This window comes from Pongo pygmaeus, chromosome 5, assembly GCF_028885625.2.
Source record: "Pongo pygmaeus isolate AG05252 chromosome 5, NHGRI_mPonPyg2-v2.0_pri, whole genome shotgun sequence".
NCBI lineage: Eukaryota > Metazoa > Chordata > Mammalia > Primates > Hominidae > Pongo > Pongo pygmaeus.
Genome location: NC_072378.2, coordinates 125016951 through 125035353, shown reverse-complemented (window position 1 = coordinate 125035353; position 18403 = coordinate 125016951). Strand labels below are relative to the sequence as shown.

The 18403-nt window shown below is 37.7% G+C and overlaps 1 protein-coding gene across 2 annotated transcripts in view; it reads right to left on the bottom strand.

The window, feature by feature from the left end:
- NKAIN2 (sodium/potassium transporting ATPase interacting 2) overlaps positions 1-18403 on the bottom strand; it is a 1025024-nt gene that overhangs the window by 6387 nt on the left and 1000234 nt on the right. Inside the window, exons 6-7 of one of the 2 annotated variants that reach the window (XR_008503244.2) lie at positions 801-882; positions 93-181 (exon numbers count right to left, since the gene is read on the bottom strand). Coding sequence is in view for 1 of the 2 variants with exons in the window: in XM_054492310.2 (XP_054348285.1) it covers positions 801-882 (82 nt within the window). In the remaining variant the exon portion in view is untranslated. The remainder of the gene's footprint in view (positions 1-92; positions 182-800; positions 883-18403) is intronic. The other variant, XM_054492310.2, reaches the window with a different exon arrangement.

Sequence of the window (18403 nt, the reverse complement as noted above, 5' to 3'; positions counted from 1 at the left end):
AAAAGGTAAAATGATTCAATGGTGGAGGACAACGACAACAAACACATATCTTCAAAGAGAAGTTCACATTTTAAAATGAATTGGAATCTTACTTTCTATTTTGATCTTCGCTTGCAATTCAGCATATCACTTGATGCTGATATATAGAATTTGTTATCAGTTGTTATCCAAGGGAATTTGCCTAAACACAGATATAAAAATCAGGCTCTGATTGTATGTCTGCTCTCTTGAGTGCTAGAGTTAAGGGTTCGATAAGTTTCATTGTTAATGTTCCAGTTCATTTTCACTTTTACATCAGAAAAATGATAGAGAAAGTGTATTACTCAGTTTTTTATTTTCTTAACACTACATATAACTAGGGTGAACCTATTATTTATCATCTAAATGAGAACTCTTTTGAGAGTAATAGTTATGCCAGGACAAGCACTGTAAACTGAAACCAGAACATATGGTTTATATATAATTACATATAACTGCCTACATTATTATATCATTTTCAAAAAATACAACTTTTTGGCAACTCAAAGACGTGGTAGATAATTAACATAGGCTTTTGAGCTATGTAGGTGATACTTATGTAAGACTAAAGGTAACTTTAGAAATGGCATTTCTTACAAGTCAAATAAGAAAAATTCATGGAAAAATGTTATTAAAATTATCCCAGCCAAGACAATATTAATAGAAAAAATACTGGAAAAAATAACTGAACAAAAGCTGCATGCCATCGATTTTATATCATGATACAGTTACTTGATTATCTTTAGTACCCCAGAAGACTACCTTCCAAGTAAAATACTTACATGTACATAGGCTGTAGTTGTAAATGAGATGTCTTCTGAGGCCCTTGATAGCCATAAGAGTCAAAGCCACCTATGAAATCAACTGAAAAGGGACAATTCATTAATTAGCTTTTCAGAAGAGATATACATCCATGATCAAGGCCCCACACAGATTACTAATAAACCTTTTATTAGTAATAATCTATTAAACTTTTAAAAGTAACTAATTGTGGAGAAAAAAGAAATGGAAGAAATGATAGTTCCTTCAAGGTAGAGATTCCGCTGCCCCCCTCCCCCACTGCTCACTGTAAGATTCAATTATTGCCTTACAAGAATCTATTCACTTGGTAGAAAAAATGATGTACTATTTTCAAACAACCAAGACCTCATTGGAGTAATAGAATTCATCTACACAATAGAGATGCTATATGCCTTTTTGGTTAGTGTAGATTTTCTGTGACATGCTACAAAATGTTACAGAATATAAATATAAATACTGACCATTCAAGCGCATGTATCTATCAGCAATTGCAGCACTAGTAATAATAATACATGTTATGGTTATCAAGCACAAGGTACTATGGTGGAGGTCATGTAAATTAACTCAACATTGCTGTCCCTGCCAAATGTGGTTTACCATCTTAAACAATCAGAAGTAAACATGTGGAACAGTCTAACCAAATATTCAGATTCAATACATACTTAGCAATGTAAGATACAATAAGATATAATAAGAGTTACTGTGGCAGATTATATTTTCCAAAATGGCAGTAAGAGTATCTCCTATTTTACATGTTTTTACAATGTGACTTTGACATTCCTTTCATACAATGGTTTGAGTATGTCTCTTCCTCTTGAACGTGGGTAGACCTTTCTGGCAGCTTTGACTATGCTATAAATGACACTATGGGGATTCTAAGACCAGATCATAAAACTATCATGCACTTTTATCTTGCTCTTTTGGGAATGTTCTCTTGGAACACAGCCATGATGCCACAGGGAAGCCCAAGCTAGCCTGCATGGAGAGATCAATGAAGGACCAATGGATAAGTGTTTCAGTAACAGTGTAACTAACATATCAGCTGATAGCCAGCATCCAAATCCAGGTGTGGAAAATAAAATATCTTTAAATCAGGGGTGTCCAGTCTTTTGGCTTCCCTGGGCCACATTGCAAGAAGAAGAATTGTCTTGGGTCACACATAAAATACACTAATACTAACGATAGCTGGTGAGCTAAAAAAAAAATGCCAAAAAATCTCATAATGTTTTAAGAACGTTTACAAATTTGTTTTACGATGCATTCAAAGCCGTCCTGGGCTGCATGTGGCCTGTGGGCTGTGGGTCAGACAAGTTTCCCTTAAATGATTCTAGACCCTCATTGTAGAGTCAGCTCAGTCTTGGAATCTTCCCAGCTCAGGTTTCTGACATCAGAGAACAGAGGCAAGCCATCCCCTCTGTGCCTGTCTGAGTTATTAACCCACAGAACCTATGAGCGTAATAAATGGTTGCTTTATACCACTAAGTTTTGGCAGCAATGGTAACTGGAACAGTCAATTCTAAAAGTACTGTGAAAAAGTTTAGTTTTTGTTTTTTCTTTTTCATTTGTGAATAAAGAGGTTTTAGAGTGGGGATAAAAGAAACAAAAGAACACAAGGCCAACAAGATAAGAGGAAGGAGAAAGAACGTCAAATAGAGACAATCAGAATGCCCTAGGACACCCATTACTTTTTTCCTAGCATCACCTTCTATTGGCTTACTTTTTCTAGTTATTCTCTTATTAATATTTGGGGTGCTACAGATAGAAACTGGAGCAGGGTGCAAAGTAACATAAAGTCCATGATGTCTGTGTAGTAGGGAAATCCTTTATTTTCTCTTACAAAAAGACCTTATTTTTTTAGAGCAGTTTTAGGTTCACAGAAAAATGGAGCAGAAAGTACAGATAATTTCTGTATATTTCCTGCCCCCACACAAACACAACATCCTCCACTATCAATATCCTACACTAGAATGGTACATTTATTACAATCAGTGAACCTACATTGACACATCATCATCATCCAAAGTCCATAGTTTACATTAATGTTTATTCTTGGTGTTGTACCATTCTATGGGTTTTGATAAATGTGTGACATGTATCTACCATTAGAGTATCTTAACAGTTTCGCTGCCCTAAAATTCTCCTGTGCTCCTCCTAATCATCCTTTCCTCCCCCAACCCCTGGCAATCACTGATCTTTTTACTGTCTATAATTTTGCCTTCTACAGAATGTCATGTCATTGGAATCATACAGCATGTAGCCCTCTCTGGCTGGCTTCTTTCACCTAGTAATATGCATTTAAGATTCCACCAGGATTTTTCATGGCTTGATACTGCATTTCTTTTTTGCATGGGAAACCCTTTTACCAAGGCAGAATGTCTCTTCTCATCCAAAGTGGAATGGTATAATGACAAAAACAGAGACCCTGATAATAGAAGGACCAGGGTTTAATTCTGCTTTTCCCTTTGCCAGCTATGTGACCTTGGATAAACAACTTAACATCTCTTAAAATAGGAATTATCATATTTATCTCATACAATTGGTATGAGGATAAAATAAGGAGTGTAGAGTCCTGGATGAGACATATGGTGTAAAAGAAGAAAATTAAGAGCCCCTCAAAAAATTCAAGATTTCTTTATAATTCTGAGCCATGCAGCAGAGCAGAAAGAGAAGACAGAAAATTCTTAATTTAGGACAACTGTGGAACTACAGCAAGCATTTTACAGGAGATGGATCAAAAGAGTGTGATCCTCTTTTGTCTCCTACATTGCCTCTTTTGTCTTCTACATTGTACCTTAGCTAATATAAACAGTACCAGAAGAACTATGTCATAATTACACAGTGACTCTATTTAAAGTTTGCACTTAAAAAAATTATTGGCTGGGTGCCGTGGCTCACGCCTGTAATCCCAGCACTGTGGGAGGCCGAGGCAGATGGGTCACCTAAGGTCAGCAGTTCAAGACCAGCCTGGCCAACATGGTGAAATCCCGTCTCTACTAAAAATACAAAAATTAGCCGGGCATGGTGGTGCGTGTCTATAATCCCAGCTACTCAGGAGGCTCAGGAGAATTGCTTGAACACCAGAGGCAGAAGTTGCAGTGAGCAGAGATCATGCCATTGCACTCTAGCTGGGCAACAAGAGGGAAACTCCGTCTCAAAAAAAAAAAAAAAAAAAAAATATATATATATATATATATATATATAGTTTAAGACTGGGGATTTGTTGCAGATAGTGTCTAAATTCATGTTTATCTGGATGGGCTCTTCTTGACAATGAGACTAAATTAAGGACTAGTTTTCTAAGAGGTATTTACCGAGTTAGAGCTTCACTGCTCTGAGCTTCCCTCTTAGTAGGATGGTCTCTGCCATGGTGGTGGAGAGTGGGTTACAATAGATCAAGATCAGGGCAGACAGAAAAAGTAAGGTCTCCACTGAAATTGAGATCCAAGTCAAACTCAGGTTTATTAGTATTTTTATTGCTGCTGCTGTTATTATTATTGTGTTTGTTTTGAAATATTTAATTAACTTGATTACAGGGATTTAGGAGGGATGGCAGAAAAAAAAACAGATGATAATTTTGAACCAAAGATCTTCAGGTGAACCAAGGGACAATGTGAAGAAAACAAGATGAATCTTCAAGTCCATTGGATAGAATTAGGACCAAAAATGGACAGCAAAGCTTGAGTCAGAAGCAATGTCGACCCTCCAAAGACACGAGAAAAGGCCAGGAGGGAAATGAGGGTGTCCTTAGCCTGTGATGCGAACGGAGCTTGAGTGGCCTGGGGTTGCTCTTATTAACCATGATCTGTATGCTGTGTAGGTAGAGAGAGATGGCTTACAACTCTCAGATTAGGGAGGACAGTACTAAAGCTCTGATGGAAGGACTGTGATCATTCTGATTATTCGGACCATGCTGATGGCCTGGGTATGGAAGAAGTTCCAACAGAAGGTGACCCAGAACCAAGATGAGAAAAGAAGCAGCTCTGAATGTAACCAGGCTGGATTTTTACCATTTCATTCGTGAGGGGGCATTCAAATTTAAATCAGAAGTAGAGGGCATATATTCTATAGTTTATTTTACCTACATGCTTGAGTTCACAGCCAAGGAGACTGTGTACGGTCAATTTCCATGTGCACTTCTTCTCAGAAATTGTTTGGATGTCTTCCTAAAGACCCCAGGGAGAGGAATAGGAATCAACTGGATCCAACCAACCATTACAGTTAAGATTATGGGGGTCAGCACAGAGAGACTTGATTCTTCTCACCTTTTACAGAAGGGTTCATCAACCACATATGGAACTTTTTGGGGTGCCATGTAGATAGAGAGGTAGAGGTATTTTTTCCTTCTCAAAAATTGAATTACTGGGGTTAGCTTACATTTTTAAGACATCCATAATACCACTTTTTTCTGTTTTCAGTTTCTTTTATATAATGACATTTATTCAGGCTCTAAAGAGACTACTGCATATTCTAAAACTTTTATGAGCAATAAGGGTCATAAAACATTTGACAGATCTTTGTCCAGGTAATTTTGATGGCAGCTAGATGTTAGGGTCATAGCTTATCTCTGCATTATTTAGAAAAGAGTAACTTCTATCTATCAAGAATCTCCTTACATCCTTAAAAATAAACTAAATTCCCCCAAATTACAAAATACTTAATAGTTCATGAAGACCTTTCAAGTGATATCATTTATCTTCACAAAATTACTTTGAGATTGATAGGAATAATTATCTTAATTTTACAAATCAATACAGATTTATAGAGTTTTATCTTGAGTCACACAACATCTGAGGATGAGAGTAGAAACCAGGTATTCTATTTCCTTTGTATGTATACTGAAAAAGATATTTCTGCATTTGACTTATGCCATTCTAGTACATTTTTGGAACATTATCAGCAGTGATCAAAAGCATCAAATCACATTTTTATGTTATTTCTAAATTATTAATTTAACAAAAGTCTAAAGTTCTTGCTTTGAGTTCCCTATTGGTTGTAGATTCCTCCTTCTGTTATTTGTTCTCCAGCATCTTTTACTCTGTTCTTTCTAGAAAATTTGCTCTTTATCTTCTTCCCATCTTATACTGTAAGGATCTACAGTATTAGATTCTTCTTTGATCTAATACTGTAGAAATATTTGGATGTAAACAATGACTTATCATCAGAAACTACCTTTGCTGAATTTGCCAGTGATAGTTGCCAATGTGGTATTTCGGGGATTTTTGTAATGTATCTTTAAGAGGGTAGCATCCTTCAAGGTTTAGTTCATGTGCTTTGTGTCTGATAATCTATGCAGGACACCAAATAAGTACTTAAGCAGTCCTTTCTTCTGAAAATTATTTATATTCTCATTCCCATCTTGTATGACTGATAACAATGATGTTTTTTAAAGTTATGAGAGATGTTTTCTTTCATGCGACTTGGTATATTGTCTGTGTAACTTCAATGCTTAACAGAAAATGTGAAAGACAGACAGGAATTACTAAAAGCCTGAATTAGAATTAGGAGAATGAGAAAGGAAAGGTGTCAATGAATTTGAGATGAATGGACAAAGACGTAGAAAACATAGTTCATGGCAAGTTTTTGAACATGGGGGAAAGGGAGGAAAAGAAAAGGTTCAAAGTTGATTCTCAGAAATTTGTTTGCCAGGGGTATATTGCTGCTTTTAAGAAAAAAAAAATGTCAAAAGGGAGTTGGTGTTTGGCTTTCTTTTGGAAATGTAGTATTTAAGTTATAAGTGGTACATCTAAGTGAAGAGACTCTTGGGAAAAGGGAAATGTAACTCTAATTAGTGCAAGAGAAATTGAGGACTTGCTGGGATGTTAGAGATGAATTTCTTTCTCCTCACTCAGCTTTATTTTGCTTCATTGCAATCTATTTCTACCTGATGTATAAATCTGCTTGTTTATTTGTTGATTTCCTCCACTACTATAATACAAGCTACATGAGATTTACTGTTTTCTACTGTTTACTACACTAGCCTCAGAACCCAGAACAGTGTCTGGCTCACAGAAGACACTCAATAGGTATTTACCAAATAAACTCTTAGACCCTTTAGGCTGTAAAGGAAAATAAGGCAATTGATTGGAGCACAGAAGATGCTAGTAAAACTTCCAAGTGAAATTTGGCTGACTGCCAAGGCCTTGAATGATAATAAAGAGAAGACTTTTTATAGACAATCTACAGAGTTGTTGCCTGGGTGCTGTGAGATACACAAAAGAAACTTCTGGATACCAGTAGGAAGAAAACACCACTGCATCCTCTTTAGCCAAGAGGAGTGGAAGGAAAGAGGTTAGGACATGCATTCGCATCAAAAGGACTCCAGGGAGACGGTCATTCATTGATGAATGCTATGGAGTGTTACGAATCTTGATAATTGTAGGAAGAACATTGTTTTCTTTCTGGCCAGCTTATAGGACCCTAAACAGAGGCACACAACTGGACAGAAGGTGAAAAAAAATTGTACCTTCTTAATCTCTGCCTTGTTGGAGGGATTTGCCTTGGTTCTCCGAAGACAACTTAGGATATTTTTTTTAAGAGCTATACCGAGGTATAATTGATATGCAAAACACTGCACATATTTAATGTGTGCAGTTTGATAAGTTTGGACATATGCATACCTGTGAAACCTTTACCAAAATCAAGGTAATAACATATCCATCACCTCCAAAAGACAACTTAGAATGCTATCGTTTTCTTTGCAAGTATATTTTCTTTGCAAGTGCATTTTCTTTTTGCCTTCATTTTTTTATCTGCAGTGTGGGTATATTTACATCTATTGACCTATGGGTGGGGTCAGTAGATGTACTGCAATAATTGTAGGTGCAATTATTTTAAATTAGTTAAGTGCCATATCAATTTAATAACTATGATTTAATAACATTAATGATAGTGGAATTTAGAAATTACCAAGTAAGATAAAAAAGGTTTTTGAATAAATATTCTTTGCGACAATATATTTCCTGTTGTGAGCCTCTCTTTTATTTAAACCTTTTAATCATGAACACTGAGTTCAGCAAACTTAAAACTGTTTTATTAAATACATGTTGGCAATGAGGTATTGTAATATAAAATTGTCCCTTGATTATTAATGACAAAGCCACTAGTCAACATACTCCCTTTTGGAGGCAGAGCTGTAAAAAACCATGAAGGGAAAATTTAACAGGCAGTTCATAGGAAGCTAAGCCTAAATATTTAGAATAACTCATTGAAAGACACTAAAGTATTTGATGTCTTTCAATGAATTTTCTAAATATTAAAGGAAATTAACAGGGCCTACGAAAATAGAGCGTCTTTCCGTTATTTTCATAGGTATGAATTCCAAGGGTACTTAGCTCCAGTAATACAAAAGGAACGTAAAACATAACCAACCATAAGCCAAATTGAAAAGAACCACTTTTCTTCCACTAAGCTCTAGCTGGTGGCAGGAATTCAAGCTGACTCTGTGAGCTTGAGGTGTTCGGTCTGGGCTAAAATCCCTGGATGGACCTGAGCTTTTTTTTTTTTTTCCTGATAAGGAAAATGGAATCCTTTATAGGAAGAGGTACTTTAGCCTGTTGTTGCATGAAAGGTCACTAAAGTGTTATACCACAGAAGGCTTCGAGCAGGCGAAGCACACATGGAATGAAATGAGACTTATTAGCTAAATCACTGCAGATGCTTTGCTTCCTAAACTTGTTCATCAAATATGTTTTCTCAGGGTTTTAGGGCCTTATTTTTCAGTTTGCTTCTTACTTGTATCAGAAACAGATCTTTAATATTTTAAACTTGGTAACACATTCACACATGCTAAACAACGAAAGTGAAAAGCAATAGCTATAATAGTATCACAATAAATAAAGTATATCACTAACTGAAAAACCACTTTAAGCTTTTGGTTCTAAAAGCCTAATAAAAAATGAAATATAAGTTTCACTTGATAAACTATTTTGTGTTGTTGTTCTTGTTCATATCTGCTAATTCTCAGTGAGGGCAGTGCCTTAGGTGAGATTTTAAGAAACACATGATGGTTTTCTGCTGAGACCTGGATCTTGTTATCAGGCAGTCTTTTAATAATATAATGCCAGTACTTGATATATCATAATGCCACTACTTGATACATCGTTGTAGAATCTGTTTGGTAGCATCAAGATGGGGGGCTTTGGAGTCAGAAGACCTGTGCTCAGGTTGTGCCTTTACTTCTTACCAGCATTGGACTTATAATCAGGTCACAATTGCTCTGAGCCTTAATTTCTTCCTCTGTACAGTGAGGATAATAAAGCAATTTCAGCTTCAAAGGTTTATTGAGAAAATCAGGTGTCATACGTGTGTAATACGTAGAAGTACATATATTAAAAATACACTATGAGTAGGATTGGGATCTCCTCTCTTTTCAAAAAGGATTTATACAAAAGGAATGATTGGAATTATGCTTCAAAATGCACATTTAGGCTCTTTACTGAGATAATTAGCATTTCCAAGGCTAGGAGAAGAGATGGAGACAAGTCTCAAAAGAGAGAACTTTGTATTAGAATTTACTAAAATTTTGTATAGAGGGACAAAAGTGTAGAAGACATCCAAGGAAGCCAAAGAGACCAGAGGCAGGTCTATGGAGAGCCTTCAAATGCCCACTTAGTTGGTTAACTGTGATTGGACAAGCAACAGGAATAGCCTGTGTGACATAATGTAGAAAAAAATGAGTTAAATGTTTAAAAAATTATATAGAACTGAATTTCCATATTTCAAATCCTTTTGGAAATGGCCTTGTATATTATCAGAAAGAACACAAAGGATTTGGGGCTGGCCTTGTCTGTGGTCTATGAGGCTTTGCCACGTATGTGGGCAAAAGGAACTGTCCAGTGAATGGTCAAGGATGAAGACACTGAGAGCTCAGTGTCCTGGATCAGGCAGAATGATAGGCCAAAGCTTGGTGGATGGATTACTTTGTAGAGGAGAAGCTTACCTGTTCCTCTCAGATTTGGGCAGGGTTGCAAGAAGACAAAAGAATAATTGCCTGTACAGAGATTTGTCCAGGTTCTTGAGGGAAAATCAAAGAAGTTTCTATTTGATAGATTTGACTTTCTCAGGTATCAATACTTGGTTTAAGGATCCTGAAAAGGTGTGGAACAGGTCCTATTGTCAGAGTGCCACTTTGTCAAATGCAGAAGAATGAAAGCACGGTTGAGCAGGAGACAATACTTAGCCGAGTGTAGCAAGTACACATTTGCTGTCAGGTTTAGTTACTTTCTCCAGCAATGAGAAACCACCCAGGATTAGAAGTGGAGAAATTGAATCTGGGCATCGTCAGGCACAAATGTTGAAAGTCTAAGCACAAATGATGTGCAAGCAAGGAAGGAAATCAAGGATGCTAACGAGAACACCATTGCTTTTGCTAATTCCGGAGACAGATAATGAGTAGGAAGACCCAAAGCATGAGAAAAACATAGGTTCAGGTGGAGGGAAGCTTCCAAATAAGGGTGAAGAAAACTTTCTCCAAGAGGGAGGCAGGAGAACAAGGAAAAAGAATAGATAGGTGTTTATGGTCAGGCAGAAAATTTCAGAACTGGGCATCTTAGAGAAGCCTCTTTCCACCATAATGAAGGTGATCCACGATGAAGGGAATGAAGGTGGCAGATGAAGGGAGTGGTGATGAGGGAGATGAGAACTAACAGGGTGGAGAAACTGTAAAGCTAGACCCAGAAAATTATGAATCCGATATCTTTTGATGCTTTCAGTAAATGTAGAGAAACATGTAATGAAGATTATGATGAAATAACTAAGCCAACTTCATCTTAAATATGCCTGGGCTCACTTTGTGCCATGCCATTTGGATGGATTAGATTTTCCAGTCTTTGTTTTGTTCTCCTCTGTTAGAATTGCTTTCAATTATATATGACATGTCTTTCAGATGAAATTGGAAGGAGCAGTTATTACAAGCTATAGGTGAGCTCGTTAGACATGATTGGGTATGTCTTCTCAGCTGACATCCAGAATATATTTAGAATCCACAGCCCATTTAAATGCAGGAGTTTTAATTAGGGTTGTGGGTACATTAACATATGCATATTTAGGGAAATAAAAAAATAAAACATGCGTGCTGTAATTACCTATTAGAGAAATATTCTTTACCTTGTAATCTTTGCTAACATAATCTTTGTATCATTTTACAGCCTCCAGAAATGAAAATCACAAAACTCCTGAGCCTAAATTAATCATCTTCTTAGAACAACAGTAGCAATTTCAGGAAACAGAATGTCCCATGGTTACTCTAACATTTTTATTGGTATTTGGGAAAGCTGAAACTAGGTTTCCTATATCGAGTTCATTAAAAGAACTTAAGATCATTCCTGTGTGACTTACGGTGTACCTTTGGTCAATATGGATGTGAAAAGTAGTGCCTTTAAAAAAAGGCATGCCTGTCTTTGTTAAGTTCTACATAGTCCTCTAATTTATCCCTTAGGTTTCAGCTGAATCGTCATGTCTTCAGGGAAGAATTTCTTTCCCTCTTCTAAACTGCATGAGTTCTTGGAATCATTCCCATGGCACCTCCATCCCCTTTCCTTGTCTGAACTTTCATCAAGCTTTACTGTAATTTCTCTTTCTCTCGTAAATTGTGCACTGGATTGTAGGCGCCATAAAGGCGAAGGTGGTATCTGTTTGGTTCCCTGCTTTATCCCTAGTGACAATACATAGCCTACCACCCAGTAGTTGCTCAATAAATATTTGTTAAAAGAATCTGTCTCAGGTATCACAGTGAGGTGACATGGAAAGTATACTTCAAATCTTGACATCGATGTTCTGCTCCCAGTTCTGCCTCTAAATGATTGTTTAACTTTGAGCAAGTCAATTTGAGTGTCCCTTTCCTTAACTGTAAATAAAATTAGGGGATTACAGTAGGTGACCACTAATATTGGTCATAACTTTATGATTATACACAATTCCATATTTCTGGGATTAGTTCACATACGAATGTTAGCAATATAATATTTAAAATGAGCAAATCCACAAAGGCATAATGAATGAAAAAAATTAGTGCAAAGGAGTTATTTCCATCTGCTTGTTACCATTATGCATTGATTTTACTAAGTGAGTTTCCAGAAAGATTAGCTGCTGAAAATGGCAATTGGAAACTGAGGCATGAATGGGAAAACAGAATGATGAAAAAGTTGGGGCCTTGGATAGGACAGTCGGGTTGACAGGTTTGGAGCCAACAGAAATACTGTCCCCTGTTCCGTTTAATTCAGTGGTGAAGGTGTATGGATGTGTGACTGTGTGCTTCCCTTTGCAGTGCCACACTTGGGAATTCAACATCAGCTTCATTAGTTACAAAGGTAGCAATCCATATCCAATTTTCATTTTGTAGCAGGATTGTTAATGTATAAACTACACTCTTTGCTGAAAACATTTGCAATTACTCCTATAAAAAAACAAACAAACAAACAAGCAAATGCAAGTGTTACACTGCCTGCCCCTGCCAACCCCACTGACTCTGAGGTCTGGTCACCATTTACTATACTCAGAAATGAATTGAAATTCCCACTTTGGCCCTAACCTAATTTTCAAGTGATAATAGGCATGGATTCCCAGAAGCACTCTATGCCTCTTGATAGTAACATCCTAATTTCCTTTCCCGGTAAATGTTTTAAGTAAGATTTTAGCACCAAAGGAAATTAAACTTTAAATTAATCGTAATTATAAAATGCCATCACTGATTTTTGTCTTCAGCCTAATTACTTTCTATTATTTAAACAAACCGCACCTCCTGTGAGCTTTAAGTTTGTTTCTCTTTCACTCCCTGCCACACAACGCCAACCAATCATAGCGGAGGCCTCCCTGAGTATCTCCTGCCAGAGCAGCCTCATTTAAATGTCACACAGGATTGAGGGTTTGCCTCCAGCTCGCTTATTTCCAAGGTTCTCTTTCAGTAGCTAGGTGTAGGCTGCTTTGCTCAGATGTTTTCGTTCCGCATACCTGGTGGCCATCCTTAGAGATCTAGTGTTTCTTAGCCCTCCTGCTGTTAAGAAGGAGACCTCTGAACACAGCCTTCTGTTTCTATGAGATGCCACTTCTAAAACTAAAGCAGAACCAGGCGTAAGGAAGTGGACACCGGCCAACATCATTCATCAAGAGCCTAACTTTGAATGTCATCTTCTCAGCATGTCTCTGATTTGGAGGGCTTTTAAAGAGACCTATTTTCCTGTGCCAGCTCTTTGTCTTGCTCTCATTTGTTCTTTGGAGATGGGGCTAAAGAATCCCAGTGATTTTATTTTGTGAGCGTGTATGTCAACATTCTGCTGCAAAAATCACCCCACTTTTCTGCTACTTGAATGCTTTCTTTCTCATGTCATTATCCATGAGAAGGTAGAGAGAAACGGTGAGGAAGCTAGTCCAGGACACCCACTGCTGCTAGGCTGTGGGGGTCTGCACCACTGGAAGAAGCAGAGTCAGCAAAATCAAGGTTTTTGTTCATTCATTTCTGTAAATGTCACTACTTTCTCCTCCTTCAAGTCACATGGTTTCTTTTTTATTAAGGCTATTAAAACAACATCAGTATTCTTTATCTGCTGGATAACTTCAACTCACCCTGCCAGAAGTATTCTCTGCATAAAAAATACCTCTTTTGTTACACCCCAGTTAAACGCCCTCCTTTGCTTATCTGAATATTGTTACCTCTATATGGTGTTGAAGAAACAAAGCTCTGATTGTTCTTAATTAACAGAGGAGAGAGAATGAATCAGCTTCTTTCCCTTCATATTCTTGACTTGGAAATGTCAGATTTATTTAAAGATGAACATAGTGTGTGTGTGTGTGTATGTGTACTAGTGAAAAGCAATATAGAATAATGGAGGCGATATTATGAGAAAAGAGAGAAAATAAGAAGTGAATGTTGAAGAATCAGACTCAGTTTTGACCTAAATATCCAAATTTAAAAATATAGCTTATGTGTTTTCTGTTAGATGATCACAAGAGGGAGCAATTTAATAGAAGGCTGAAGAACAAACTATTGCTCACCAATCTGGGGAGATTATGTGAAAATTATTACATGTGTCACTGTTGGAGAATGCTGTTGTCACTAATAGGAACTTGAATTTGATTGACAGGAGGAAAATTCGTATGTAGCATCTGTCTCAGGTGTTGATCACTTAGTTTTATACATGGCAGCATGCCTTTCTTTCTCTTGCATGTCTTTCTTTCTCTTGTTTAGAAAATGACAGGTGCTTTATTCAAATAACTTATTCATTTACTCGGAATACATTGAATTCTAAGGAGATGTCATATTTCCTTGGCAGTTTCCATAAAGGTCAAGGAATGTTTGTGGAGATCAAATTGATTCATTCATTTATTTTGCAAATACTTCTTGGGTCCTCTTCTAGGTTGGGGATATGGTAGATGCTAAGGAACAAGACAGGGGTGGATCCTGATGGTGTCTCCTACTATTCTTCCAACCTGAGTGAATCAGTGTGTACTGTATTTGAATGTTGGAAGGTCATGAATGAGCTAGGGGCTTTGGGCAAGTCATTTAATCTTTCTGGGTCTATAAAATTAAAGTGCTGAAATAGAGCAGTAGGCAGGTTTCCATCATTTTTAACCCCGTACAACTCATAGTTCAAAACAAATCATAAGCAGAACAAATCGATATAAAATTAAATAAATGCAGTAACTTCTGTGCTTTGGGCAGAAGGGGGAATAGGAAGGAAAGGTGAAAGATGACACCTTTTTCACCTTGGCCCCACTAGGATTCTGTAGGCATAGCGAGAGATTAGTGGCGTGCAAAGCCTGGGTCTTCAGGCTGTGTGATCCTGTTCAGAGATAACAAAATAAATACCAAGTTTTGGTTTAGTGGGAAACTGGCAGATATGGACAAAATTTCTTCAGTCAGTCACCATCAAATCATAAGACAAATGTTATAAAGAGAAGATAAATTAGTAACATACTAAGGTTATGTTACATTTTATTTGATTGCTTCAGTATGATGCCAGATAAGTAAAATAAATATATTCTTCTCACAACTCTCCCTGTCAACCTGGCACCCAAGAACTTGGCACCTTTTCTGAACTTCTAATCATCTCCTCTTAGGTTATGTTTGAAGAGTGATTTATAAACATGAAGGAAAGCTCAGACTACCAAACAGAATGTATGATATGGCCCTAACAATCAGATGGGAGGAATGCAGTTAGATGATAGATAGATAGATAGATAGATAGATAGATAGATAGATAGATAGAAATAGATAAGAAGAAAGGAAGAAAAGAAGAGAGGATGAAAGGAAGGAAAAAGGGAAGGGAGGAAGGAAGGAAGGAAGGAAGGTAAGAAGGCAGGCAGGCAGGCACATAATATACCAAAATTTGAACTGAGTATCAGAACTCAGAATTATGGGATTATTTTAATTTTCCTTTTTTTATTTATCTGTATTGTCTATGCTTTCTGCATTCCTTTATAGACAGGAAGAAACAAATTTTTTTTTCAAGGGGAAATAGTTTTCCCTGCTCCTATGTCTACCCTCCCCCATGGTTGAGAGTATGCGATTGTGCTCAAAGAACTGCATTCAAATCCAATGACCCTGACAAACTGGAGAAATGATACAAACATACAGAATGGAATTCAATACACAGAAGTGTAGCCCAGCAGGCTTTAGAAGAAAAATCAAACAAAAATAACAGAAAATTATTAGCCCCAGAGAAGTGAATAATTTCCTGTGGTTTTCTTTTCAAATGAAAGATTCAATAAATTGATTGTGACTTTTATCCCAAGGCCAGTTGATTTTGAGGAATTCAGGACAGGTTTTGATGCATTTGTGCTTGGTTGGTGTAAATGTGCATGTGTCTAACTTCAAGTTTAAGCATCTTGAATTCATTTTTCTGCATTGATTTCAAAATAAGTCCCTTAGGATATTCTTTTTTAAATGATATTCCATGTCTCTCTCCAGATGATTTCATCATTAAACAACATTTGCAAATACACTGAATCTCTTTTAGCAAAGAAAATGACTATTTAGTAAAATGAACCCATTTGCTAGAGGACCAATATTTAGTTTTAGTTTAACTATTAAGCCAATGATTTACAAGAATACACAATAAAAATTGAGAAGTCCTTTGATGATTTTTTTTTGCTATCATGGATTAGCAATATTTTCCATGGCTGCATGGCTTCCTTTTAATTGCCACATCTAACAGTGCTAATAAAGCACTGAGGACAATTCCTGATTCTATCACTGTGAGTGGACATCTGACTGCAGTGGGGAAAAACCGAGGATGAAGTGACACAGAAGAGCCGCATTTATAATAAAAGGCACACCCGACCAGGAATCTCCAAACATTTTCTTTCTTTACAGAATAGTGTAAAAGAGAACAAGCAGAGGCGAATAGAAGATGGGAGGCCATAAGGAAAACTCCGCATGGCTGATGACAGATGAGACAGCAGAGAGCCCTGCCACAAAGACAGCATAGCGAGATGCCTGCTTTCCTGGAGAAAGCCTTTTCTCCCAAGATGTATCACTGCCTTTTCATGAACAAATATATGAAAGTATGTTGTGAAGGTGGCCCATTCAAATAGGGTTCTAAGGTCAAGCCACATCCTCTAGAGAAGGGGCCTCAGCTTTTATCCTGGTGAGAAGCTACTCATCTAGAGGCAGATCACCCCACAGCAGGAGATCCTGAGCGGGAATTCCTGCCTGGTGGCAGTGAGTATGGAGCTGGCCTGGCAGCAATACAGCCCTGAAGCCTCTTACCCACAGGCATCTGATGGGCCAGTGAGCTGCATCTATCCTCAATCTGTGCCCCACAGATATTTTCAAGTGTCCAGGACACACGTGGAGTGTGTGTGCATGTGTGTGTATTTGGATGTGGACTGAATTGTGATCCCCCTCAAATTCATATGTTGAAGGCCTAACTCCTAATATGCCTGACGATATTTGGAAATTGGCTCTTTGAAGAGGTAATGAAGGTTAAATGGGGTCATAAGGATAGGGCCCTAATCCAACAGAAAGTGTCGTCTACAAGGCAAAGACAGAGGCCTCAGGATAAACCAAACCTGAGGTTTCTAACACCTAGATTTTGGAAAGCAAATTTCTGTTGTTTAAGCCACTATGTCTGTGGTATGTTTTTATGGCATCCCTAGCTAACTAATTCATGGGGGAAGGAGTGTCACATCTAATTTGGGATCTCTGCTCTGAGGGTTGCTGTCATCTCCTGGTAGGCACAGCAGATGGCAGTGGCGCCCTGTGAGTCTGCACAACCAGCTGGCCTGCCAAGCTATGGCTCCGGCTTAGATAACTACAGGGTCAGAGATGTAAACTTCAAGGTCCAGATTTTTTTCAATGGAGAAAAACAAAAACCCTTGCAATATAGTGTCTGCTATGACGGAAATGTTAGTGTCCCTCCCCAATTCATATTTTGAAACATAATCACCAATGTAATGGTGTTAGGAGGTAGGGCCTGTAGGAGGTGGTTATGTCATGACAGTGGAGCCCTCAGAAATGGGATTAGTGACCTTCCGAAAGAGGCCCCGGAGGTTTGCCTTGCCTCTTTTCCACATGTGAGGCTACAGCAAGAAGGTATGACCTATGAGCAAGGAAACCAGCCCTCACTAGAAGCCATATCTGCCGGTGCCTTGATGCACTTTCCAGACCCCAAAACTGTGAGAAATAAATTTCTGTCATTTATAAGCCATCCTACTTATAATACGTTGCTATAGTACCCCAAAGGAACTAAAACAGCATCTCTATAAATATCAATCAAACTGGGCCCTAGAAGAGTAATGAGATACTGCTTAAAAGGATACATAAGGCAAAAAAGTTCTCAGGCATTTGATGTTCATGAGCCTAGCTCTCTGTTTCAATGATGATTTATTGCTATTTCATTGAGTCTAGGCTTGAGTCTTTGCTCATTGAGCTCAAACCCTCTCCATTGCTTCCTGGAGGTTTCTGCCTCTTTCTTCTGAAGTTTCCTGGATACACCTGTTGCTGTGAGGCTGAGACATCAGAACTGAGCACATAACTGATCAGCTTCATATTGACTTCAAGAACATTTTGTCCAATTGCCATCATTGTGCCCTTATCTCCAGCCATTCTAAGCACAAGCTACAGAGCCAAAACTGTCCTCTGTTCCTTATAAGGCTCTTAGTAATGGAAACTTAACCAATTTGGCAAGCAGGTAGCTAGCACCTACTCCTGCCACTATGTTTCACTGCAAATGATGATGCATTATTGCAAATCCACAGTGGGTAAAAATAGGCACATAGAGACCCTCTCAGTGTTTACATGTACATTAAATCCCTCCCATGTTTCAGGGTTTGCTTGAGAGTGGTTTTATTTTAACCTTTCACCAAACTTTTTAAGGATCAGGATAATTTTTTGTAATATAATTACCAAAATGATACAGAAATGTCAAACCTTTTTTACTCTATGGATTGGAAGTCATATGTCCAGGCATTGTCTGAGGATAAACATCAGGCAAGTGATTACATACAGAGAATATCAACCCAAAGCATTGTAACCAAAAGATACTCATAACTGTCTAGGTGTGAATGACTACAAGTAAACCTAACTGAAAGTCACCAAAGACCACTGGACAGCCAGCCCGCCCAAATGAACATCTCCTCCCACCTGTTT